The sequence below is a fragment of the Pteropus alecto genome, unplaced genomic scaffold (assembly GCF_000325575.1).
Source record: "Pteropus alecto unplaced genomic scaffold, ASM32557v1 scaffold7, whole genome shotgun sequence".
Taxonomy (NCBI): Eukaryota; Metazoa; Chordata; class Mammalia; order Chiroptera; family Pteropodidae; genus Pteropus; species Pteropus alecto.
In genome coordinates, this window is record NW_006494614.1 from 9,830,995 (window position 1) to 9,857,469 (window position 26,475).

The 26,475-nt window shown below is 42.1% G+C and overlaps 1 protein-coding gene across 4 annotated transcripts; it reads left to right on the forward strand.

Annotated features, from left to right (window-relative positions):
- Window positions 1–689: 689 nt before the first annotated feature.
- On the forward strand, window positions 690–25,810 carry GABRR1 (gamma-aminobutyric acid type A receptor rho1 subunit). 4 transcript variants are annotated; one of them, XM_006926314.2, is made up of 11 exons: window positions 690–1,261; window positions 8,145–8,244; window positions 9,321–9,371; window positions 12,242–12,348; window positions 13,829–13,896; window positions 15,005–15,228; window positions 18,865–18,947; window positions 20,063–20,203; window positions 22,440–22,592; window positions 23,964–24,160; window positions 25,059–25,491. In XM_006926314.2, exons 4-11 carry the CDS (start codon window positions 12,330–12,332, stop codon window positions 25,350–25,352), a joined length of 1,179 nt encoding a protein of 392 aa, XP_006926376.1. In that variant the 5' UTR covers window positions 690–1,261; window positions 8,145–8,244; window positions 9,321–9,371; window positions 12,242–12,329; the 3' UTR covers window positions 25,353–25,491. The 4 variants fall into 4 exon arrangements, with proteins under 4 accessions (XP_006926376.1, XP_006926375.1, XP_006926378.1 ...); XM_006926316.1 differs by lacking the exon at window positions 8,145–8,244 and having other exon boundaries at window positions 1,122–1,261; window positions 9,324–9,371; window positions 25,059–25,810; XM_006926315.2 differs by lacking the exon at window positions 8,145–8,244 and having other exon boundaries at window positions 1,134–1,261; window positions 25,059–25,797.
- The last annotated feature ends 665 nt before the right edge of the window (window positions 25,811–26,475 follow it).

Sequence of the window (26,475 nt, forward strand, 5' to 3'; positions counted from 1 at the left end):
GTCTTGTTAATTCTTCACAAATTTGTTTCTTTGTCTAAAAGGTATAAAAGCTTCCTGCTTTAGTCATTTCTTTGAGTCTCATCTTTTTATGGGGCTTCTGTACATATGAAATTAAATTTTTCTCCTGTGAATATGTCCTATGTCAATTTAATTATTAGACCAGCTAAAGAACCTAGGAGGGAAGAAAGAAAAAATTTTCTCCCCTTACATAGGAGTCTATCAGGCAGATTACCTAATTGGGAATCAGGCAACTCCTGATTGCCTGGTTTAAGATTCCATTTCTGAGAGAGCCAAACTAGTTAAGTCTTGGTTTGGTGAAATGGGGCTTAGCATAAGTGACTCTATTTTGACTCTATTATTTTTAATTTTATTTTTCAGTTAGAAGTGGCATTCAATACTATTTTATATTAGTTTCGGGTGTATGGCATAGTGGTTAGACATTTATATAACTTATGAAGTGATCTCTCTGCTGTCTATCTTGTTCTCAACAATAGATAATACAGCCTTGATGGCTATCATTAATTATTATTACTGGTATTTTTTAAACATTAAAAGTGTGTTGAATTTTATAATAGAAATAATACAACTGACAACCTGCCCAGGTAGGGAACCCTGAGGTTCTGTGGATTCAGCCACAGGAAGGAGTGGGGGTGGGGACCTGTCCAAATCCAGCCCTCAGTTAAAGCAAATAATAATGGCTGGAAGCTTAAAATAGATGCAGGGAGGAGTACATTAACATGACATACGAAGCAGTTCAGCGCCTCTGACATTTCTCATTTTGGAAATTGCTTTGGTCCATTTTTACTTGCTTCTATTCATTGGACCAGAAAAAAACATACTTTCACTAACATATTCACCACATCTGACGATGAACTAATTTAGACCGCCAAAATAATTGACAAGGACACAGGACTTCAACCTCAGTTCAGAAAATCCCTGACATCTGACGTAGGAGGATTTATAGGTTTAGTGGAAATTGCTTTCTCCTGCTCTCCAGATTACATACTGTGGGTTGTTTTTTTTTTGCATGAGTAAACATCCTTCTAATAATGAACAGACCAATAATGTCTTAAGAGAGAAAAAAAACAGCCTTTTCCTTTTTGCTGTTTATTGAGAGAACCGTTTGGATTTGGAAACCCATGTTGGCTGTCCAGAATATGAAAATTGGCATCTTCCTTTTGTGGTGGGCATGGGTTTTGGTCACTGAAAGCAGAGTGCACTGGCGAGGAAGAGAAATCCACGAGATGTCTAAGAAAGGCAGGTGAGTGGACATTTTAGGGTAGAGGATTTAGGAAGGTGTGCAAAGCAAGCTTATGGTGTCGATGTTCTGGGATCATTTCCAGCATATGGTGCTTTATGTGGATGGCTTTTTCTTTCCTTTCCCTTTATTCTCCTGCTTCCCACCCCCTCGCTTTAAGAAGTTAGAATCGTGTTTTCTTTTTAAATAATGTTAGATCAGATACAGTGCTATCATTGCATATTCTTAAATCGCTTATGAATTGTCCTAGGTGAAAAATTCTGGAAAAAAGAGTACAGTATATATATATTTTTTAAAAAAATTAAAGGCAATTATTTGATGTCTGCCTCCTAGGTTGGAATAAATCTGCAAATTCTCAAATACCCAATGGCACCTCTAATTAGTGAGAATGATTCTTTAGTTCTAATTATTTCTGCTAGATTTGTTGGTCTTTTAAAACATTTTTTTAAAAGAAAAAAGAAGCAGCTTTCTTTAACCTATGTGGCTAGAAGGATCATAAGATTGTCCCCCACCAGTAAACTGGTGGCGGGGAGGGTGCAGGGATGGACCTGCCTGCAGACCAACTGCTTGCATGTCACCAGCACTGTACGTGCCGCCCTGGTCGTACCAGCCTGCGAAGAGGGAGCTTAGACAGAGCCAAACAGTCCCTTTGGCACTCACACTCACTCAGCCAGCTCTGATGACAGCACTGGTAATGTAAGTGCACACCTGCACACCTGCTTGCCCGATGTTCTCAAACAAATAGGACATTTGGAGAAAACCTAATCCAGCTCTCTCTCTTTACTGATAAGGAGATGGAGGCAGCTGGGGGCATTCTTGACTCTCTGTTCTCTATCAGCTTCAGGTCCAAACTGAACTTCAGCTTTCTATGTCTCTGGATGTAAATTGGATAGAGGTTGGGAATATCGATTAATATAAAAGGAAATTCAGCTTTCTGGAGTTTGGGGCTAGTGGGAGGGCTGAGTGTCTGGTTCCTCTGTGTGTCACTCCTAGGTTTGAGAATGTCCTCCATACGTGGGCTCCTGAACAGCCAGCTATAGCTCACAGCACTTATTTGGGGCTGTTTAGCAATGTCACAAAACTAGGAGTTGAGAAATCCAGTGGTCATGGGGAGTCCTTACACTGAGAGGGACTGCTGTGCCCTAGTCATATGCCCTGTTTCTGTCAGAGTCAGAAGTTGCTTGGGCAAACGGTGGAATTTGTGGAGTGGTGCAGCCATAGAGATTATTTGAACCAAATGTGCACATGAGAATTAAAAGCAACAGCAACAAACCCTATTGGTTGTCATCAAAAATCTATCAGCCTCTCTCCTAAGCCAGAGTTGGAGAGAAACCTATTGGTAAATACCAGCGATGGAGAGAAGTCCTGAAGAGTGAAACAGATATTCTTTAAAACATTACTTAAAAGAACTTCCTTTTTTATTATGGAAGACATATGACCGTTATTTAAATTTTTAAAAATGGGGGAAAAGTTTTAAAAATACACGAAAATCACCCGTAATTCCCAAACCCAGAAATAACCTTAACATTTTTGTATATTTTTTCCTAGACTTTTTTCTAAGCATATATTTAATATTAATTAGTTTGGGATTATTCTGTGCATATAGTTTTGTAAGCTTATTGTATTTAATGTGATTTTGTAAACTTGCTTACTTATTTAAAGTCCATATAATTATCATTTGAATGGCTGCATGTAATGCATAATATGCATAATAATGTACAATGTACCACATTTAAGCAGTTTCCTCTATTTTATGGACATTTAGTTGCTCCTTTTGTTATTATAAACATTCTGTATGAATATCTTTGTACAGAAGAATATTTGTCTACATACACAATCATTTAATAAGAGGACTCAGTGAAGGAAGCTGAAAATGAGGGACCAGAGAAATAGGTACAACTGGAATAGAGAGGTATCAAGGATGCTAAGAGAGCTATTTATTTGACAGTTATCAGATGCTCGTTATAGGGCCAGCATCACACTGGGCAATGGGTGCTTCATCAATGACTAAATCAGACATGGGCTTCGTCCTCAAGGGGCTTACAGACTAGAGAGGCATTGCAATGAAGTGTCAGGGTTTCCAGATGGAAGGAGTAAGCAATAGGGTCAGATCACACTAAGGTCAAAATCAGTTAGGTAGAGGGCTGAAAAGTAAGCTCTAGATACACCAGCTAAGAGTCATAAATGACCTCAGTAAGAAGAGACAAGTGGCAGTGGCTTGAAGAGAGGAGAGTAGAAAATGTAGTGAATATAGATAACTCTTTAAGAAACCAGACTGTGAATTGAAAGACAGACTGGATGAAGGTGAGAAGAAAAGACAAGCAAAAGCTTTTAGGCTAGAGGAGACTTCAATGAGTTCAAATGATGAAGGGTGGAAGCCAGGAGAAAGGCAATAATGATGTGTGAGATATTGCTTTCAAACCTCTGTCCTGGCAAAGTGAATGCCATTGCATTATGGTTGCCCTAAATATTTTGGAACTTGATTTTCTCTTAAGTTAGTAGTTTTCTCCTCATCTTGTCCCTTCATTTTCCAGATAGTTTGCTTAAACTTTTCAATCTCCACTTTGTGCTTCACGTTCTTATCTAATTATGACCTGCCACTCATCCTTACAGTTTCCTGAGCCTCCGCTGTGCTACTCCCCATGCTCGTGACACCCTTCTCTTGCCTCTTTCTCTGGTTCATTTCTTTTCTTCCTCTAATACGTAGAAGATTTGTCACATTCTCTGAGGAGCCTTCCTTGGCCCTTTTCCACCCCCTGCCTCTCAAGTCTCAATTAGGTGAACCTTTTTCTGAATTTCCATAGCACATACATACTCATTCACCACACCCCATGCTCGTGGGTCAGTGTGGAAACTGAAGCTGTATTTGTGGGGCTCTGTGACCAGACTGACCTTTTCTACGATGCCATCTGCCAATAAGACTAGAGCTGTAAAGTACCTTTAGCACTCAGGGATGCTGCCTTCTGGAACAGACTTAAAAGATCTCGAAGCTACCCCATGACCCAATCTCTTATTTCACAGCAGAAGAAACAGACTTGGAGAGAAGAGAAATATGCCATGATCTCTCATCAGTCAGAAAAGCTAGGGCTCAAGGCAGCATGCCAGGTGTCCTTCCTTGCACACTAGGTCGTTGCCTCAAAGAACTGTACAGAAGAAGAGCAGAGTGTACAAACGTCACAGCAGCATTACTAATAGTGGAAAAACTAGAGACTAGCCCCATGTTCAACCTTACGCAGCAGAGCAAACTCAGCTGGTCTGGCTCAGGTCTCTTCTCTGACTATCCAGCTTGGCCACCTTGGCCTCCTTGCTGTTCCTTGAGCATACCGAGCAAGTCCCACCTCATAGCCTTTGTCTTTGTTGTGCCTGTGCCTAGAACACTCATTTCTAGCATCGGCAGGTTATTCTCTCACCTTCTTTGGCCCTCTGCTTGATTGTCACCCTCTCAGAGTAGTGTTTTCTGGCCACTTATAGAAAACGACCACTTCCTTACCTACTCCCTAATCCTTTACCCTGCTTGCCATCATAGTCTGAATTTATGTTCCCACAAGCTAAGATGGAGCCCTGAATGTGTATCTGTGAGGATTTCCTTTGAAGTTCTGGCTTGGGCACAAAAAGTTACAGATAACTGCAAGAAGTCGTTATCAGGGCCCCCAAGCCAGAAGGGATGGTGGTGGGAAGACAGGCTCCAGACAGTAAGGACACCTGGCTTTGGGACTTGGCACTGCTGCATTCTCACTCTATGACTTTGGACAAGTCTCTGGACATCTTAAAGGTCTGTTTCTTTTGTAGAGTGGAGTCAATTATGTCTGTCACCTCAAGGTTATTTGTAAGGATTGTGTGAACCAATATATGTGAAAGTCCTTTGAGTATTGTAAATCTTAGTAATTAAGTTGCTAGGGCTCACTTATGCCACTGTATAATGGGCACAGATAGGAAATGTCTGTGCAGACCCTCATTCACCGGGAGCCCCTTAACTGTCCCCTTCTTTATATTGTGCACACCACCCGGCGACACCCTTTGATCTGCCAAACTAGAAGCCCCACAGGGAACTCGCACTGGTTTAATGCCATTGACGTGATGGAACACAGTTATGTTCCTAAGTAGTCTTTGTTATCAAAGTTTTAGAACAGGGTCAAGAATCAACCTGGAGCTAAACTTCAGCAGTTTCCACCACACTTTTTTTCTTTTTCTTTGTGAATATCAAGAAAACACTACCCCATTTCCAGTTTTCTGGCCTCTGTCCTATATTCTATGTTTTCTCTGCTGCAGGATCCTTCATTTTCTTCATCTGTAATCCATCTGGGTCTGTAGGCTTTAGCTCCATTAAAAAAAAAAAAATAGAACAGAGGTTCTTGATGTCGGCTGAGGAGATCTGAAAGCTACTGATGGCTGGGTCTCATCTTTGTTCTAGGGTGTGGCTTCAGAGTTTTTAAGCTCCTCAGGTGATCCCAATGTGTAATCAAGGCCAAGAAACATAGTATTGTGCTATCATTTTCACTATGCTGGGCTACAACTAGTTTGCTCTTCCCTTCCCAATTTGAAGACCATTCTCTTTGACGGAGAATATCAGAGTAAAATTGGATTCTGTTAGTAGAATCTCTGCCTTATTGTACTTGTTTGTTAACATTGCTTCAGCTTCTCCAAGCAGTACATTTCTTTCTACTGACTATCCTGTCTCAAAATACAACTTTGAGGAATTCTGCTTGTCTTAAGCATTTGTGAGTCTTGCCTCATTTAGGTTTGCCTCCATGGCACATTTCTTATGGGCACATTAAGCTTTATGAATACACTCTTGGGTTTGTGCTTCCTCTTCATATTTTGTACATATCTTTGTAGAATCTGAGCTCCATGCACTTCTAGGAGCTGGGGCTACAGAAGTGTAGAAGATAGAGTTCCTCCTTCACAGAGCTCACAGTGAAGTGAGTAAGATGATCAGAAAGCCCTGGCCACACAGGATAGTGAATATTTTAATAAAAGCATGTGAGGAAGAGAAACATTGACTTCAATGGGAAGTAGGGAAACCTGGGAATTCTTCCAGGAGGAGGTGATGTTCAATCTAGGAGTGTAAACCATTGTCTGGACATGAAAGGAGGTGAAGAATGGTGGGAAGGACCTACCAGACAGATGGGACAGAGGAACAAAGGCATAGAGGTGTAACTGGCAAATGCAAGTGGGAGACAGAGTGGGAACTGAGGCAGGAAAGATGGGCAGGAGCCTTATTTTGAGCCTTATATGCCCAACTTCTCTGGATTTTACTTTGAGGGTGAAGGTTTTTAAGAGGGGAAGGAGCATGATTGTGCTTTTCATTCCGTGGTGTTGGTATGGTGGTTGGACTATTAGAGACCAGAGGCGAAGAAGCCTGCTCCTTCCAATGTGAGAAATAATAATACATACGGCAGTGGGAGTGGAAATGGAAAGGCCAGGATGTGGTGAGAGATTTTGAGGATGAGTTTCAGCCAGGACTTGACTGATGCACAGGGACACGTCAGGACTGATGCACAGGGATTATGCTGACTGGTTCATATGGGGAGGCTCCCGTGGCCTACTCAGGGTCCTTATGCACTTTAGAAAAGGGCATTCCTATGAGCTGATATACCTTCTCGCAGTGGGGCTGGGGCTGGCATGCCCAGCTGTCCTCTGTGGCCCTGGATAAGGGTGTGAGAGGGAGGAGCTGAGGATGACGTCTGTGTTTTGGACTACATACAGGGATTTCTCTACTTGGCTATTACACATGCCAAGAAAGCAAGATCATTTCATTAGTTAGTCCTTGCTTCCTTGTCAAAATTAAGTTCTCTATCTTCTCAGAGATGAAATAATCAGCAAAGTAAAGTATAACTTGTCAGGTACTCTGCTATTAATTGAATGATCCCTTTGGCAGACCCCTTGCTCATCACAGGCCCCCATCCTCACTCTGTCTAACCTCTGGCAGAATTTTGAGAGAGGTTTTGGGAGGTCATTACCACATACAAACTGACTAGGAGCTATAACAAGGACACGTCAAGAAGAAGTACCAAAGATCAGAACTCTTCATTCTCTCCAAGAGGACAGAATGAAAATGGGTGTTCAAAAAATGTACCCCCTTGTTCAGTCCAAAATGCTGTCTCATATGTCATCCTTTATCATCAAAACTTGGGACATGTCTGTTTCTTCTTCAATAAATTTCCAGGGACTCAATAAATTAACTCATTTAATAGGTGAGTGGGCACCAATTTCGTGCAAGGGACATGATAGCTTCAATGTGAGGGGAAAGATAAGCCCGACCTTCCACATCTAGCCCGAATTCTAGGCAATGGGAGCCAAATCTTCCAACAAGACACTGTGGCCAACCTTCTTCCAACTGTCACAGCCAGACCCTTTGGATCTGACTCCTGGCTCCATCGCTTTTATAAGTTATTCAAACCCTCTATGTCTTAGCATTTTGGGTATAAATCGGGGATAATGATAGGGCCTACCTCACAGGGTTGTTATGAGGACTAACCCAAGTCAATACATTGAATATGAGTTAGCGCAGTACCTGGCAGACAGTAAGTACTCAAGTAGTATTAGCTATCCCTATTATCTACTGTGTGTTATCCTTCATTTCAAGATTAATAATTATATCCCTGTCTGGTAAAAAGATTCCAATGACAAGAAAAATATTTCATGATACATTGCAACTTGAATTTAAAAGCAAGTTACAGTGTCATTTCTATCTGCCTCTCTCTTCTGTCTCTCTGTCTCTCTGTCTCTGTCTTTCTTGACTGTAAGGATATATAAAGAATGGCTCAGGTTATTACCCTCTCCTTTATACATAGATTTATTTTCCAAAAATTTTAAGTTATTTTAAAATATTAAACAACAATGAAAAGACTTTATGTATCTTATTTACTAGCCTCTTCTAGGCTAGAACCTAAGCTTCATGAAAGCAAAGGTAGTGGCATCTCAGAATTTGACAAACTTCCCTTTAGTCAGTGTCTAGTTCTGTTTCAGGCTGGCCCAAAGCCAAAGTATAAATCTGGGCCAGGCTCGATCTCCATTTCAACCCCCTCTTTCGATCCTTCCTGCCTCCCTTTTCAGGTACCCATCTGAGGGGCTGACTCCTTCCATCTTTCACCTAATATGTGTCATGAGCCCTGGGGGTTAAGTACTGTGCCAGGTATTGAAGATGAAGAGGCCTCTGCCCTCGGTGACTTGTGGCCTCATCCTGCTCCTGCTGACTATCCATTGTGATGGCATGTAACCCCCAAGGGCAGCCCTCCCTTCAGGGTTAGCTCTTCCCCACTCCTGGACCCACTCCTGCAGAGCCCACGCTTGTCTCTGCTCCATTTTGTTACAGAGGACATAATCCCTATGCATCAGTCCTGATGTGCCCCTGTGCATCAGTCAAGTCCTGGCAGAAAACAGCATTGCACTCAAAAGGGCTTAACCAAATTAAATAAAGGGACTACTCACAGAGCTGTAGGCAGGTTTCAGGGAACCAACCAGGTGTGCCGATACCCTCAAGGACTAGCAACAGCAGGGAGCCATGAGATGAGTACCCACAGGCCTGAAAGGGAAATAGTATTATTGGTGCTTATTGAAGTACAGTGATTATAGATAATCACAGAGCAACACAGACATTGCTACTCCCTGGCACAAAAGCAGGGAGAGAAGGAGAAATAAACACTCTACTCTCTCATCTCCTGCCAGTGCCCATTTGGCTGAATTCATAAGCCGAGGGCAAGGCTGCCCTAGTGATATAGTCAACCTGGAAAGGCGTTACTCTCCATACTAACAGGTTCATGGTAGACCCAAGTTAAGGATGGCATCAGTTTCGGGCCTGGGTAGACCAATGGGGGAGATGTTTTAGGTCAGACCTCTTCAAATCAGGCCTTCTAAGTAATTAATCCTCCAATCCTTGCACCTGTGGGTACTAGAGAAATGCTCCTCAAAAGGCTAAACTAATGCATTGCAGCGTCATAGTTTTTTTTTCTTTTATATTTTATTCTAGTTAGATATGGAGCATATCTGGAGGGTGAGGGGTGCTTTGTTGATTTGAGTATCTAGAATGTCTCTAGCATCCCTTTATTTTTAACATTCGTAGTAGGCCTCAAAGACAGAGCCGAGAAGCACAAAGATGTCCATAGCAAAGCAGGCATGTTCCTGGGCACACACACACCATGCTAAAGATGTCTCTTCTCCACACCTCAGCTGTAGTGATTCTCAGCAGCACCCTCAACCCCATCATGGAGCAGGAAGCAGAGGGTAGGGGACAAGAAGAAGGGAGAACCAAAAAGGAGAAGATGGGACGGGGTTCCTGGCTCCAGCTGGGAGAGAAGAGAGAATTTGGGTGGCAATGGGGACTGGCTTTCCTCCTCTTGAAGTTCCCAGCTTTTTTCTACCTTAGATCTGTAAGCCATGTAGCTTGGGTCCTGATTCACTAGTTCGAATTCTTTCCCTGGGCCGTTTCCTTTGCTGTGGGCACAGTAATTTTCTTACTTTATTTTTTAATTTTGTTTTGTATGTTGAAAATAGTTTTTATTTTATAGAAGACTGTATATATTCATTTCCTAGGGCTGCCATAACAAATTACCACAAATGTGGTGGCTTAAAATAACAGAAATTTATTCTCTTATAGTTCTGGAGGCTAGAAGTCCAAAAGAAGGTGTCAGCAGGGCCAGGCTTCCTTTGAAGTCTCTAAGGAAGAATGCTTCCTTGCTTCTTCCAGATTTCTTTCTTTTTTTTTTTTTAGCATTTTATTTTATTTTATTATTAGTTTCAAGTATACAGTACATTGGTTAGACATTTATATAGTTTATGAAATGATCCCCCCAATTATCTATCACTCATCTGGCTTTACACATAGCCAAGTAATTTCCTTGCTTTAGAAGGGAACTTCAGTTCAGTAATGACAATGGCTCCTTCCATTTGTGTGCCACTTCAGAGTTTGCTCTTGGCACCCTTGTCAGGTCACAGAGCTTTACCTTTTATCAGCTGAGGTAATGGGAGTCTCAGGTCTCAGGGAAACAAGTTGCCTAAAGGCACAGAGCAGGCGGTGTCAGAGTGGAAGTCACAGCCTTGTTCTTCTGTCTCCCAGTCACATTTTTCTCTCAGAGTGATAAAGGGTTTCTTCAAGAAAGAAGATAGCAAAGTACTTAAAGGTGGACTAAATTAGTTTTAAGGGAGGAAATTGTGCATGTTGAGGATAAAACGCATTAGGTCAATGGTTCTCAAAGTGCTATCCCTTGACCAGCAGCAGCCATCATGGCATCTAGGAACCTCTTAGAGAAGCAAATTCTTGGGCCTCAGCCAAGACCTACTGAATCAGAAACTTTCCGGGAAAAGAGATGTTCAGGAATCTAGGTTCGAAGAAGCTCTCCAGGAGATGCTGATGCAGGCCAAAGTCTGGGCACTCCTGCATCCAGGGGAAAGGAAGTGTGTGGGAGGCGGCACCCTGGGAGAACAGGCTGGTGTTAGTATAAGTAAGAGGTGGGAAGGTAGGTAATTGTTTCCGTGGATTCTGCAGATGGTGCTGATGAGTAAATGAAGCTGGTTAAAGGCCATTGCAGCATTTTTTGTAATAGCAAAAGACTGGAAGCAACTCAAATGTCTACCAACAGAGAACTGGTCACGTGAATTACAGTGCATCCATGTAATGGAACACTATGTGGTATAAAAAAGCACAAGAAGCTTGGGATACTTTGATGTGGAAAAAAAAATCCAAAATATAATTAAATAAAGAAAAAAGGAAACATAAGAAGAGTTTATATAACATGTTAACTTTGTGTATAAAATAGGAGACCATATGTGACGACATGATAGCAAACACAATATGATTTTTTTAGATTCTCACTCATGTGTAGAATCTAAAAAAAAAAAAACAGAACTAGTAGAAACAAAGAGCAGAGATTGGTAATTGCCAGAAGTGGGGGTCAAATGGGTGAAATGGGTGAAGGGCGTCAAAATGTACATACTCCGTTAAAAGATAAATAAGTTCTGGAAATTGAATGTACAGCATGGTGACTATAATTAATAATATAATATTGTATAGTTGAAAGCTGCTAAGAGAGTAGTTCTTAAAAGTTCTCATCATAAGAAAAAAATGGTAATTATGTGAGGTGATGAAAGCTAACTAAACTTACTGTGGTAATTTTACAACACATGCATATATCAAATCATCATGTTGTACACCTAAAACTAATATAATGTTATGTGTCAATTATGTCTCAATAAAACTGGAAGAAATAGGAGAATTAAAATATGTATTTGTATTTACTTGTACCTACAGGAAGTCTGGACAGATAGACAAGAAACCAATAAAAGAGGTACCTGTGGATGAAGGATTGGGGTGAATGGAGGCAGAAGTGGGAGACCAAATTTTCACTGCATTTTCTTTTTAAAAAATTGTCAAACCTTGCAAATATATTACCTATTTAGAAAAAGTGAAAACAAAATGTCCCTAGGTGCAATTCAGAAGTAAAAGCACAAAAAACTCCCTCCCAAGGAGCCAAGATGGTTGGCATTTGACCCAAGGGAAAGTCCATTCTCCCGCTACAGAGGCCAACAGAGGTCAGAGTGCCGGGTTTGCCCACACTCATTGTCCTTCCTCTTAGGCTCAAAACCTCCCAGAACAGCCAAGGAGCTTTGGGGGAGTTTGGACTTATTAATAAGGCTGAGACCAGTAGTTCTTGGCCTTGCTTACAAATTAAAGTCATCTAGGAAGATCTAAAAAATACTCATGTCCAGGCCCCATTCCCAAACTGCTCAAATCAGAAAATCTGAAGTGGGGCCTAGAAACCTGTATTTTTAAAGCTCCTCAGACAGACATAGTTGTAAATCACTGTCTTAGACCTGAGTCAGTTCATTTATCCAGAAAGCTGGAGAAAGGAAGAGAGGATATCTAGTAGCTTAAAAGAAGAGATAACGTATCCCACTGAACCTGTCAAGATTAAGTCTGAATGCAAATTTTTAAAATATGGCTTAATTAGAATATGTGATCAACCTGTTTTTTTTCCCCTTCTGCAGCCCAATTCTGAAACGAAGCCCAGACATCACCAAATCACCACTGACGAAGTCAGAGCAGCTTCTGAGGATAGATGACCATGATTTTAGCATGAGGCCTGGCTTTGGAGGTATGAGACGTGCACTCATGGGAGCTGTCTTCTTCCTTCATGTCTGTCTGTCTGTCTGTCTGTCTATGAGCAGAAATCAATTAGCTTTGCTCTCCCCTGATCAAGTCTGTCTCTGTGCTCAGTGAACAAGGCACTGAGTTCACAGCATCTTCTGAGCATTTGCCCTGCCCAGTCCGGCCCGGGCTCTGCTGAACTATTCTCAGGAGGTGCCCACTAGTAAGTAGCCAGACCAGACCAGCCAAGCTATCTTCAGGCCACTGCTTCTAACAAGGACGGCTCAGGATCAGTGAGGCTAGCAGCTAGCTGTTGGAGGGGCAAGAGGAAGATGGGGCAACTGCTGCTCAAAGCTGCCTCCTGAAAATTCTCCAAAATAACAAACTTGGACTAAATTTGTTCTCATCTGGGAGCTGACAGACAGAACCCTGGGTACATATCTAAGGGCAGAGTGTGGTCTGCTGAGTTTAATTAAATGAAAATAGCTTGAGAAAATAATCATTTTGTGCAAAGGGATGCCAAAGCCCTTTAAAGCTTAGCCTGCAGCTGTGAGATTTCAGCCCTCTTAGTGTTAAATAGGGTTTTTGTCCTCATGGGTTTTCCGCCCCCCTGGGAAAAAATATTTATTTTAGAAGTCATTCTCATGCCTTTTATTTCTTCCAGTCACCTTCACCCAAAGAATAAACAAGTTCTAGAAGGGAGTCTCTAGCCTATAGTCTGTTGCTGTTGGGTCCAAATTCACTTTTTCACTCCACAATGATCTAAATGCGCTTCGTGCTTGCCCTACGTGCCTGGAAGCAGGGAGGAAAAAGGGCAGCAATCTACTTTCTTTAGAATTTTTTTTACCCTTTATGAATATTAAGTTTTCATGGCCTAGAAATGCCAAAAAAAAATCGAATGGTTTCAAGACCAACTTTGTGTATCATGTCCCCCCTGGAAGCTACTTCGTCATGTGGCAAAGATGCAGCTCTATGGCCCCGGAAAATCATCTGAGTATGACTTTGGCTATGGGTGCCTATTTATCAAGCAATGCTTTCCTCGTGGCCAGACAGAGACGTTGACTTCCATGATGAAAGAGGGTGAAAAATCAGGAGGAAAATATATAAAATAAAGTGGATGACCTCATGCTAAGGAGTAACTCCTTAGATCAGAACTAGTTTTGATCAGCTTTGGCCTTGGTCTTCATTGTACCTTTAGATGAGCATGTATAACCATATATATATTAATCTCCTTGTTTCAGAATCACTTGGGATGATTCAGACAAAAAACAATTAATTTTACCTTTGCTGGAATGGTCTAGAGAGCCAGCCTATGGTTCCACCCCTTTTTCTCTCTGGTTTGACTTCATCTTGGCATGTGAGAACACCAAAACTTCAACTCTGACGTGACACCAAGGTTCCAAATAAAATGTTTCTTAGGCCTATCTCTTCCACAGTAAAAGTTCAAGTAAAAAGAATAAATGCTTTTTGCCACACTCTGCCCACAGGCCCGGCCATTCCTGTTGGTGTGGATGTGCAGGTGGAGAGTCTGGACAGTATATCAGAGGTCGACATGGTAAGTGCTTCTCTTTCCGGGGCTGCGGGCAGGGGGATCCACACAGGCCCTGCTCTGGGGCAGAGCTCTGCACCCTGAATTCGCTGAGTCTCACAACTCCCCAGGGACTGGGCATTGTTACAGATGGGTCAAGGAGGTTTAGACACTTGCCAAAAGCCACCCAATTGGTATGAAACAGAGCCAGATGACAAAGTTGATCTTCCCCCTCCAGGGACCAGTCTCTTGGCAAAGGGATGCGTTCTCTGGGCAAAGGCTCTCAAACATAAACAGCAGGGTCCAAAGTTGCAGCTGCCAAATAGCCAAGCACATTCTGCTACTAAGGATTCTGTCCTGTTGTGGAAACACAAAAGAAGCAGATGTGTTCCCTCAGTTCTCCCTTTTTAGTGGGTTTATATATATATATATATATATATATATATAAACATTCTAGAACTCCTTGACTTATAGGACTTTTAGGGCCTTATCTTAGCTTGAGTTCCCCAAGAAGTAGACCTGAGACAGTATTCTGGCACAAGTAGTTTATCTGGGAGTCAATGCCAGGAAACACAAAAAAAGAGTCGAGAGGTGAGAGAAGGAAGGGAAGGAAGCAAAAGTGGCTATGCCATGGAACCAGTTACTACCAGGGTATGAAATGCTGTCCCACTGGGGTACTCTGGGAGTCAGGACAGAACACGCCTTGGGATTATTTCAACCGAGGAGCCAGGGAGCTGGGGCACTTGTCCACCTGCCTCACTCCCCAGCTCCCCTCTCTGGCTAAAGGCTGCTTCCAGAGGCATTAACTCTGGCACCTCTAGTTTGCCCTGTGTGTCGGCCTGGGAGCCCTCAGGCGGAGGGGCACGGTGCTGGCAGTAGCAGCCTTCTCAGTGTGGAGGCTATGACAGGGAATGATGAGGAGCTCAGGGACACCTTTCTTTAGAGGCCTCTTGCTGAGTTCTTCTGCAGTGTCCTCTTCCTCCTACTGCAGCAAACCGCAGAGACTAGAAGCAAGATCTCATGGTGCTCAGTTTCATTTCCCAGCCAGGTGATGGCTCCACGGAAGTAGAGAATGTCCTGCTGATACCCCATGGGTTCAGTGTGTGGAGTTCCCCTCTCTGCCCTCTGGCCCCAGGACTTCACGATGACCCTCTACCTGAGGCACTACTGGAAGGATGAGAGGCTGTCCTTCCCGAGCACCAACAACCTCAGCATGACGTTTGACGGCCGGCTGGTGAAGAAGATCTGGGTCCCCGACATGTTTTTTGTGCACTCCAAGCGCTCCTTCATCCACGACACCACCACGGACAACGTCATGCTGCGGGTCCAGCCGGATGGGAAAGTTCTCTACAGCCTTCGGTAAGGGCCTTCCAGGCCCCGCCCCACTCCCCCACGCCGCACCCCGCGCCGCACCCCGCGCCTTTTCACCCGTGGCACTCTTTTACACCGGAAGCATGGAAGGAAAGCAAATCATTTGTTTTAACCAAGAAAATCATTGTTTCCACAACAGCTCTTTGCTTTCTGGCAAAGAGCTAGCTTCTAACTTTTCGGGAGCTTCCAACTTTTCAACATCAAGTAAAACTAACTGTACACATGAGTACAAAGTTAAAGAATTATTCAGTCTTGAAAATACACTTGGGGAAAATTCTCCAGCTGATAGTTATGATTTATACCCTATCCTGTATGTTATGTTTCATTGAAAAACTTTACTATAATAAAAATTATTTCTCTGGTAGAAGTCAGAGAAATAGATAATGCATTCTTCTCAGTCTTCTCTCCTTCGACCTCTCTGATTCCCATTTTTTGGATACATTTTAGAACTTTGACATTTTCCGGTTTAATCTGCTCTCATAAATCTAGACAATCACTTTCCTGAGTTTAGTTTAGACAATCAATAAACAATAATTCTAGCCTAATTGGTAGCATTTGCCAAATTCTGTAATGTAAATATGCCTGTCATGGCTAATTTCAAGCTACCAACTTGATGTCACTGAATGCAGAGTGGGAAGAAATGGGTGGCAACACACCATTAGATAGTATTTTCACCATATAAACATAATAGATGTAGGTAACTTCAGGAGTATAGGTAATAGTAAAATGTAATAAAATAATTAGGAAGTGATGAGTTTTGAGTATTACTTTTATTTTTAATGTAACTTATTTAATTTTAAGTTTATGTAACTTAATTTTTAATAAGGCTATGTCTAACAACCAGCTTGCAAACTCCTTGAAACTCTATTGGTCAGCTCTCATGTGCTGAAAGATGTCCAATCCAGCATATCATTGGATGTGACCTCACAAGGAAGAACAGAGAAAACAAGAGCATGAAAAACCTCCTGTATGTTCAGGATCAAAGTCATCAGTGAGCCTCCTTGTTCCTAGACACGTGATTTGATTTTTTTATTGCAAATAAAGTCATGGGTTTGTTTGATTTAAGAGGGGAAAAGAAGAGGCCTAGATTACTGAGGACTACCACTTTGAGATTTATTTGGGAGGAAGCATGGAGTAGCTGGGTATTGTCAACTCTGTCAGCACAAGTTAACTCCTAAAATACATCCTAATATACCATCCTCTTACCTCGTCCACTCATTTATTCATTCAACAGCATAAATTTTTATTAAGACCTTTTGGGTGCCAGGGTGGCCCCAGAGTTGTATATATGAAAGCCCTGCCAGGTTCCGTCTTAAGCTCTGGGGACATAAGGTGAAATGATATGTCACTGCCCTCAGCATGATTTCAGGCTAGTGGAGGAGATTAACATGGAACTGGATGATTAGAATGCAACTAGAGGTATGGACTCCACGCAGAGGATGGGAGGGCAGGGAGCGACAGGTAATAGGAAGGTGATAGAAGTTTCCTAGGCATCAAGATACAATAAGTGAATTCAAAAATGAGATACTCTATCATGCTAGATAGATTTTATTAAGGAAATGTTGAAAAACCAATGCTGTGGCTCTTGAACTTCCAGTCAACTTCAAGATATGGAAAAGTCAATGATGTGGAAGGAAAAAAAGAGTTGTGAGATTTTTCTTAGAAGAGAGCTGTGGAGGTGCTATGAGTGGGCTTGCTCTGGGACCACTCAGAGTCTTTGGTACATGTGTGCCTACTGCATAGTTAGAGGGTGAGAGAAGAACTGTCTAACCACCCCAGGGGGAAGAGCTAGGAGAAGCTTATGCTCTGGTGGGATCAATTTGCATTCCTAGGGTTGTCGACAATAGTTAAGTGTGTGTGGAATGAAATGTGGGTGGGTCAAGCAAGAGATAGGGTGGGTTGTAGCTGCTAGAGAATGAAGGTACCCAGCAGTGAGAAAGAAGAACCCAGGAAAGAAAGTCTCAGCTTCAACCATGTAGCAGGCTTAGAGATCGTGAAGCCACCTAGCCTAAGAACAGTCCTGCTCCTACCTCCCTTTTCTACTCATATCCATGCAGGAGATGATCAGGCATGGGCAGAAACAGACCATTTGAATGCCAACGCTGTACCTCAGCTGGGCGGAGGAGGAGAAGTCTTGATTTGAACGAAGCTCGAAGTTGGTTACTATCTCGAACCAAAATTCTTTTGATTTCTGAATTGAGATGTGTTTTGTTACAAAGGTATGACTCTCTATTACATGAGAGTGAGCAGAAAAATCACAGGACCTGCTAAGTTTCCATGGAAGACAAGTGAAGATCTCCCAGTGAATTAATTTAAAGGGACTTGGGAAAACAAAAAACAGACAGGATAGATTTCACCACAAACTGTGCTCTTTCATTGTGTGGGTTCAAGTGGAAAAGTGTCAAGTCAGGCTGCAAAGAATCAGTCTGATGAACCTCCACCCCCAACATAACCTGTTTAATTAGCATATCCAGGGGAGATAAGACTACCCAGCTGCCAGTAAAACAAAATTCCTCCAGAACACAAGCATTCCACACCAAATGGAATGGGGAAAATAAGACAAATATTTGGATGATTCAGTTTTAAGAAAGATCTTTTCTTTGAAATTTCCATTAAATTAAAAGTGATTTTTTTTTCTTTTTGGCCATAAATTATCTATATAATTTCCACAACATGTGTATAGCCAATTTTCTGTAGTTGAAGAAAAAACAGTATATTCAATACCAGCCAATGACCTGCCATGAGATTTCCCCACTGGATGGGAGATCTTCTGTGACTGATGATATCTCTGTTTATTCTTTGATGCAGAAGCTTTTTTGTGTGTGTCAACTTGGAAACAAAACCATTAGATGTCAGCAAGTGCTTGCATGTTGGTACAGTAAGATCTTTCAGTGTTTTTACACTACTATGATTTTTATTACTATTATCTACTAAAAACACCTATGTCCACTAGTAGATATTATCAATATAAAAATATCAACATTGTAAAAAAGTGCTGAATTTGGCAACTGGTGTTAGTGCTTTTTTAATATTGCTGAAGTATTGTACATAAATATTAAATATCAATATAATCAAGAAAAGAACCGAAGAACTTAAATTTGTCTAAAACAGAAGAACAATATAGGCATACCTTGGAGATATTGTGGGTTTGGTTCCATATCTCAAAGATAAAGTGAATAGTAATCCTTTTGCTGGTGGATGGTCTTGCCTTCAATTTCTAAAAAACACATCTGTGAAGTGCAATAAAGAGAAGCACAATAAAAAGAGGTCTATGCCTATATATGGTCTTACAGTTTCTTTGAAGAAACTGTATCATATGAGTTTATTTCACATTGTTATATTGATTGAGACTATTGCTTTTTTAAAATGCTCGAATATGATAGGAATTAGCAGAGGCATTCTATCTGCTTCACACTGACCCCGGACTTAAACATAAATACTTGAGAGTATTACAGTGAGGGTATCACTCATTAACTACTCATCTTAAGCCTGACACATTGCTTATGAATTATAGGAAAGAGGCAGTTACATTGGAAGGAAGCAGAGGCTCTTTCTGTTTGTTTTAGCATTTTGCACGTGTATTTTGCTTCCTCTGAAAATCTGGACTTTGTCTTTTGTTTCTAGGGTTACCGTGACTGCAATGTGCAACATGGACTTCAGCCGGTTTCCTCTGGACACACAAACGTGCTCACTTGAAATCGAGAGCTGTGAGTAGCCTTGTGCCAGACATCAGCATATAGCTCCTGAGTAATTCTGAACACCTCTGACCAACTTTCAGTAGTAGGAGCAGTAGGTGGACATCAGGTCATCCACAGGCGGCATTTCTTCCTCCTCAGAGAACATCAGGTCTGCTTTTAAGCCTTTTGAGTTGGACCAGGCCCACCCAGGGTATCCTAGATCATCCCCTTTACTTAAAGTGACTGGTTGTAGATGTTAGTTCTACAAAGCATCTTCTCAGTAAAACCTAGATTAGTGTTTGATTGAAAAACTGGGTACTACAGCCCAAAGGAAACATGAAACCAACTACCACACAGGTCAAAGGTCAGAAATAGAATAAAAGAAAGGAATAAAATAGAGCATCAGTGAGCCCTGGAAAGCACTTTATATACATGAACAGACTGGACTCACATCTCTGTTAGGTTTATACCTGTTCTGCCCAGGCTGCAAGTAGATGTGTTCAGTTGGAATAAGAAGTGTACTCACCTAAAGTGCCAGAGGCTGGGGAAGTGATAGCACCAGAAGGAATGATCCTCACGGGGGAATCACTTTAATTTTACCTTGGGTAGGAGCAACTGGAGGCCTACTAAGAAGGGACTTGGTCCTTTCTTGCTAGAATGCAACCCTTATTACCTGAGAGTGTTCAACGGTATTCACTATCAATGATGCATCACTATACTTTGAAAGAAGAAAGGAAAGGGCCAAATTACCCTGGTTTAGAAGGCTAAACCATATAAAATTTCGCTATCATTTAACTGGCAAAAGATTTTTAAACAGAGCAAATTACAGTTTCTAATCTTCAAAAACATCAATTTCATTTGGTTTAACCTAATAAATGGCAGGCCGAATTGCAAGGTGAGCCCTTTTGCAGGAATTATGAGCATTTAGGCTCAAGAGCTTTGTTCTGATGACTTCCAGAAGACGGGAGAATTAGATGTATCTTTTTGGATTTTGTTTTTCTCTGTTTAGAGTGCAGTTTGTTTATGCAAACGATCCATTACAATCCCAATATTTTGTGTGGCAGATTGAGGGCAGCTCCCACAGAGCCGCACAGACAGGCCAGTCTTCCCATTGTTCTGTGCCTGATGCTCTCTCATCTTTTCAGATGCCTATACGGAAGATGACCTCATGCTATACTGGAAAAAAGGCAACGACTCCTTAAAGACAGATGAGCGGATCTCACTCTCCCAGTTCCTTATTCAAGAATTCCATACAACCACGAAACTGGCCTACTACAGCAGCACAGGTGTGTGGCATGTGCTAGCCAGGCGAGGGTGGGTCATCCTCTATTTTAGAAAAGGTGTGAACTGGTTGTCAAGTGAGCAGAGCCAGCGCCGCTTGAATTAGAAACCGAAGATGGGAATCCTAAATCAGGTCTAGACGGTGGCGAGCATTGAGTGGAGGTGATTTTTTGATGCCACCAAGCGTCAGGAGTGATAACCTAGAAAATATTAGTAAGGACTTAAATAAGGCATGTGAGGAGGTTTGTCTGAGACAATCACATTGCCAGTGTAGCAGTGGGCATCTTACTCCTGATATGATTACCAGAGCCCCCTCCTCTGCGGGCGAGAAACAGTCCAATATTAGGCCTGTTTCCATTTACATTCTCTCTGCTTCAGCCAACCCCTTTGGGGGTGCTCCACTGTAAATCAATCACGTCTCACTATACTGCTTGCACAGGTCCTTCTTATGACCTTCTTGCGAGCCTTGGTGCAGGAACCTGGTCATTTTCCTGTGGGCAGTGCCGTTGTTTTTTGAACCAAGGGTCTGGACAGGCTTGCCAACCCCTTTCTCCTGAGGACACGCTCTGTGGTCTCCCTCCTGGCAGCTGAGGTTAACAGCTGAGGCCTGTGCTCTCCAACTCTTGCCTCTTTATTGAGTAATCACTTTTCAGGATGATTTTGCTCCAATCCTTATGGAGTCTCTATTGCTAAAACACTGTATGACTGACTGCACAGGGAAGAGCAACCTTTAAGTGTTTCTAATCTATAACAGCAGGCAGCATTATTCTTCCAACATACCTTGACAATCCAGCACATCTTATCTTCTGTATATATCACGCACGAGTCTTGGTTCTTCAAGGGACTCCCATTCCTATGACCTTTAGCATTCTGATATTCCCTGCTGTCTTGGTCTATTCAGGATACCATAGCAAAACACCACAGACTGGGTGACTTTTAAACAACAGAAATTAATTTCTCACAGTTCTGGAGGCTGGAAAATTCAAGATCGAAGTGCTGGAAGATTCAGTGTCTGATGAGAGCCCGATTCCTAGTTCATAGACAACCACCTTCTCACTGTGTCCTCACAAGGTGGAAGGGGTGAGGGAGCTGTCTGTGGTCTTTTTTATAAGGACATTAATCCTATTCACGAGGGCTTCCCCTTCATGAGGCCACCTCTCAAAAGCCCCGCTTCCAAATACCATCACATTGGGCATTAGGTTTCGACGTATGGATTCTAGGGGAACGCAAACATTCATTCGGTCTGTAGCAGGAGTCCCCAACTCTGGGGCCATGGACTGGGATGCCGTGGCCTGTTAGGAACTGAGTCACACAGCAGGGGGTGAACGGCATGTGAGCGAGAGAAGCCTCATCTGTATTTGCAGCCGCTCCCCAATGCTAGCATCAGCATCTCAGCTCCACCTCAGATCATCGGGCATTATATTTTCATAGGAGCACCGGTTCCTGGTGCCAAAAAGGTTGGGGACCGCTGGTCTGTAGCACCTCTACAATTACTTTCTGGAACTGTTACAATTATAAATAGTGCTTTGTAATTGCCCAGGATGCCAAGTTTTCAAGTTAATGTTGCCAAGTCCTCATTTTCTTTTTAGTTCTCATCATCTCAAGCGTATCCTGCTTTTTCCTCTTTCTTTCATTGTTCCTCTATTTCTTTCAACTCCTCCATGCATATTTTTCCCTTGTTAAGAACACAAAGGCCAAGCCGAAGCACAACGGGACCTGTGATTGTTCACTCTGTTCCTAAATGCAGTGTTGTGTTTAGCTTGATATTTTAACTTAAAACTAATTTTCTTCCATAAAGAGATCCAAAGGGGATTGTTTGAATCCGTACTTCTCAAACTTTAATGTGCGTATGAATCACAAAGGGAGTATTGTTAAAAGCGGATTCTGATTCAGTAGATCTAGGGTGGGGATCAAGAGCCTGCATTTCTAAGCTCCTAGGTGATGGTAATGCTGCTGGGTCCTATCCCATAGTTTGAGTAACAAGAGTCTTAAATGACCTTCTCATGGGGTTCCTTTTATGTATAGGACAGGGGTCAAAGATTTATTGAGATGGATTTGCCCCTGTGATGTGGGTATAATATAATCCCTCTGTTCCATGGTTTTTCTCACCTCTACTTTGTAAAGGTGTGGTAAGTTTCCAGTGAAGTGTCTAAGGCATCTATGATTCCCTGAATAAAATTTGTTTTATGAAGGAGCTGGGTAGCTCTGGTGTGTGCTGTCTTGTCTTCCTGTGTCCCCCAGGCTGGTACAACCGTCTGTACATTAACTTCACGTTGCGTCGCCACATCTTCTTCTTCTTGCTCCAAACCTATTTCCCCGCCACCCTGATGGTCATGTTGTCCTGGGTGTCCTTCTGGATCGACCGCAGAGCTGTGCCTGCCAGAGTCCCCTTAGGTAAGGAATATTTTAAGTGCATATTCCAGGTATCTGAAAATATAAATAATTCCTTCCAGATAAAACCATTCATTTCAGATTGGTCCTAAACCCATTGGCATTATAACTTGGAAACACTTCAAATTATTCATTCACAGGTGAAATGCCATTATTAAAAATCTAGAAAACTCATTTCCAGGTCTCCATAAGTGCCCATGCAAACAGCCCATCTTTAGTCTCGTTTGAGCCGTATCCTGGGGTGGGTGATCCTAGTTTGTGGGTGCTTTCTCTGTCTGCTCGCATAAGGAAATGACATTCTACAACAGGATTTTTCAAAAACTGGCCCAGGGGATCTTTGTGACAGAATCTCCAATGGAAATTTTTAAAAATGAAGAACGCTGGGTCCCATCTACCTGAATAGAATCAGAATCTTGAGAGAGAACCACAAACCTGTGTTTTGAACAAGCTCTCCCATTAATTCTTATACGTGCTCAAGCCTGAGAACCCCTGCTCTATGAGAATTCCATTGATAGCTATTTGCCATCGACTCTACCCCCACTTTAAGTATTATGCCCACTTAATCACACACCACCATTGCTCATATCATTTGGGGGCTTCAAAAGAGAGGGTGACCCACCCGATTTCAGTGAAACTGGATTGGACATGGCCCTTAAGATGACCCCAATCCCCTGTGATTTGGTGTCTGCCAAACAAATGTTCTGAGCTTAATTTGAAATCCTGAGGAAATTTCCACTGACAGATGCCTTGTCCTTTAACAGTTGTTCTATAGCTTAAACAGTTACTGTACTAAATAAACATACATTCTAGTTTTAAATATCTGTCTCCCTTAAATGAGGTTAACATCATCATCCTTGGTAAAACTGGACACTGCTGAATAGTCAGACAGGTCCAGCAAGGGGGTGGCTGCCAGAGATGCCCTGACAGCTGATGACAGAGGCCTGAGACTACAGGACTAGCAACAAGGACACAAATATTAAAGTAAATCTGGTGTACTTTTTTCCTTTTTTAGAGAGGTAGTTACAAGAAACATATATATCTGCTCATATATGTAATCTTTGTTTTAAACACAAATGAATGGAAATAAATCTTACTGCCAGAATGTCTGGGGATCCCTTAGGAGAAGAAAGTGATACAGGTGCTACAATGAATATGAGGTATACAGAGGGGAGAAGAGTAAGCTTGAGGGGTGGAGGAACAGGAGAGGCTTCATAAAAGCTAAATCTTGAAAGATGAGCAGGTGTTTGCTAGACTGAGGAACAGGGATGGAGATATTTTAGGCCGAAGGAGCAGGAAGGACAAAGAACGGTGGCACGGTCATCTGGTGTGCTTGGTGAAAGGCAAACACGTGCTTATTTCTCACTTTGTTTGCAGGTATCACCACGGTGCTGACCATGTCCACCATCATCACGGGCGTGAACGCCTCCATGCCCCGCGTCTCCTACATCAAGGCCGTGGACATCTACCTCTGGGTCAGCTTTGTGTTCGTGTTCCTCTCGGTGCTGGAGTACGCAGCCGTCAACTACCTGACGACGGTGCAGGAGCGGAAGGAAAGGAAGCTCCGGGAGAAGGTGACTTTACTATAAGCTAAAGGGATGCAGCCCGGTCTAGCTCTGGACCTTGGGCAGATCAGACCTCTGTGAAATGGGGTTAATGATGCCCTCTCCTTCACCTGCTTTCCCCGGGGTTGGTGTGAAGAGCAAACAAAATATGTCAAAACAGTGTGACATTTACTCTGGGCTCTATTTTTCATTGATTCAAACATTTACTTAGCATCTACCATACACCGGGAGGTGTTAAGGCAAGTTTACTAACACATAGTTCCTTTAATCTTGGTGGTGTTCATAGTTTAGTGATAAAAATAAATGACGATTCAACATGGTGGAACCAATTGTTTATGAACTTAGAGGCGTAATAAAAGAAGTTTCCAGGGAAGCACATCCTTCCTTCTAGGAATTTTTTCCTCATGTGTAACCTCAAACATCTCTCATCTTTTCTCAGATTATTTTCCCTTCCACCTGACTTTTCTTTCTCCTGTCTGCAGCTCAATGGTTATCTCCTCCAGAAAACTCTCTATGTAGTAGTAAACTATCCCCATAATGCCACCTCTTTCAAACTCCCCCTTCCCTACTCCTCTCTGTTTCTCAGTAATGTTATCTGTAAACACTTTTATCAGGGCTCCTATTGGTTAATGATCGCGTGGAGAACAGAGCAGTTCCCTGACTATAAACATTCTTGTTGGTCTCTGATATGATGTGGTTTGCTGAGTTGTTATGTGTAAGCAAAAATAAGACCTGCTATTTTAGAATGTTTACGGTGCCACCACCATTATTTTCTCATCTCCCATCCCTAATTGGGATTAAAAGAGACTAGAAAAAGGCCACCCCCTCCACCTTGCAGTTTCTTTCGAATGGCTTCTGAGAGTTGAAGCTGAGCTTGCATCCCAACGTGTATTTGCTGTGTTCGCAGCTTCCCTGCACCTGTGGCTTACCTCAGCCACGCACTGTCATGCTGGATGGCAGCTACAGCGACGTGGAGGTGAATGACCTGGGCAACTACATGCCAGAGAATGGAGAGAAGCCAGACAGGATGATGGTGCAGCTGGCCCTGGCCTCGGAAAGGAGCTCCCCCCAGAGGAAAAGTCAGAGGACCAGCTACGTGAGCATGAGGATCGACACCCACGCCATTGATAAATATTCCAGGATCATTTTTCCAGCAGCATACATTTTATTCAATTTAATATACTGGTCGATTTTCTCATAGATGCCTGTAATTTCAGATTCTTTTGTGTGTACTACAGAAATACCTGTATGATGAAAAGTAAGATTATGATAAAAAAAAAAATGTTCCCAGTACCCACCCTTGCCCAGCTTTCCAAAACTACATTGACAATTCCTGGTTTAATCTGCATTTATTAACCATCTATTGTATATGCAGCCTTATGCTAAGTGCTGCAAGAATATGACACCATAGCAAACTGATGGTAGTTGTTTCTGAAAAAACACACTGCCAGGGTTGTGGGCACACTGTATTTCAACCTCTTTTAGACCCCAGATGCTTAGTCACATGATTTCCTTCATGGCAGCACCGTTACATTCTTTGGGCTAGGTGGAATTGGGGCACACCTAAATCTCATTTGCATGGAACACATGTGCACCTAAAAATCCCCACTTTGACCAAAATTCATGATACAGTTTATAGCCTATTATCAATTTCCGATGTACTGCCTCATGTTTATTTGAATACAAGGCAATACTAATATTCCTATTTTTATTTACATCTTGTGGTTCATGAGGTTTTACCTCCTCACAAGAAATGCTCTTTGGATTGGTGCAGTTGCTTCTGATTTGGGTGGGAATTCTCCTGGTAGGGAAACTTTGAAGATAAGGGTGTATACATGCGTTTTGTCAGTTCTGTCATAGAGATAACTAGACTAGAACACTTGTGTTTGTTTCCTATTTTATAATCACTGCTTCATGTATCTCCACTTTGGTGCATGTCCTAGTTCAAAGTGAAGTCCTTTCTCAGCAATGAGATATCTTTACTAAAAAACTTGGGAAAAGACATTTTTTTTTTTTCCGAGTAAACATTTCAAGAAAATGCAGAATTTGAGACTATCTGTAACTCACTAGGATGAGAAATATTCACATGGTTTCTGAAGAGAAAAAGAACACCAAAAAGAAAAAGAAATGAGAAGACATGACTGGTCATCTGCATTTATACTCAGTAAATACTAGCATCTCCTATGAACCAGAAAACGATGGCCCCTAATGTTAGGGTATGGGATAAAGGAGAGGGTTCTAATTTGATGTATTATTTTAAACAAATAGTTACTTATATTCTGTATCTATAGGATCGACCTCCACCAAACTTACCCAAACAGCAT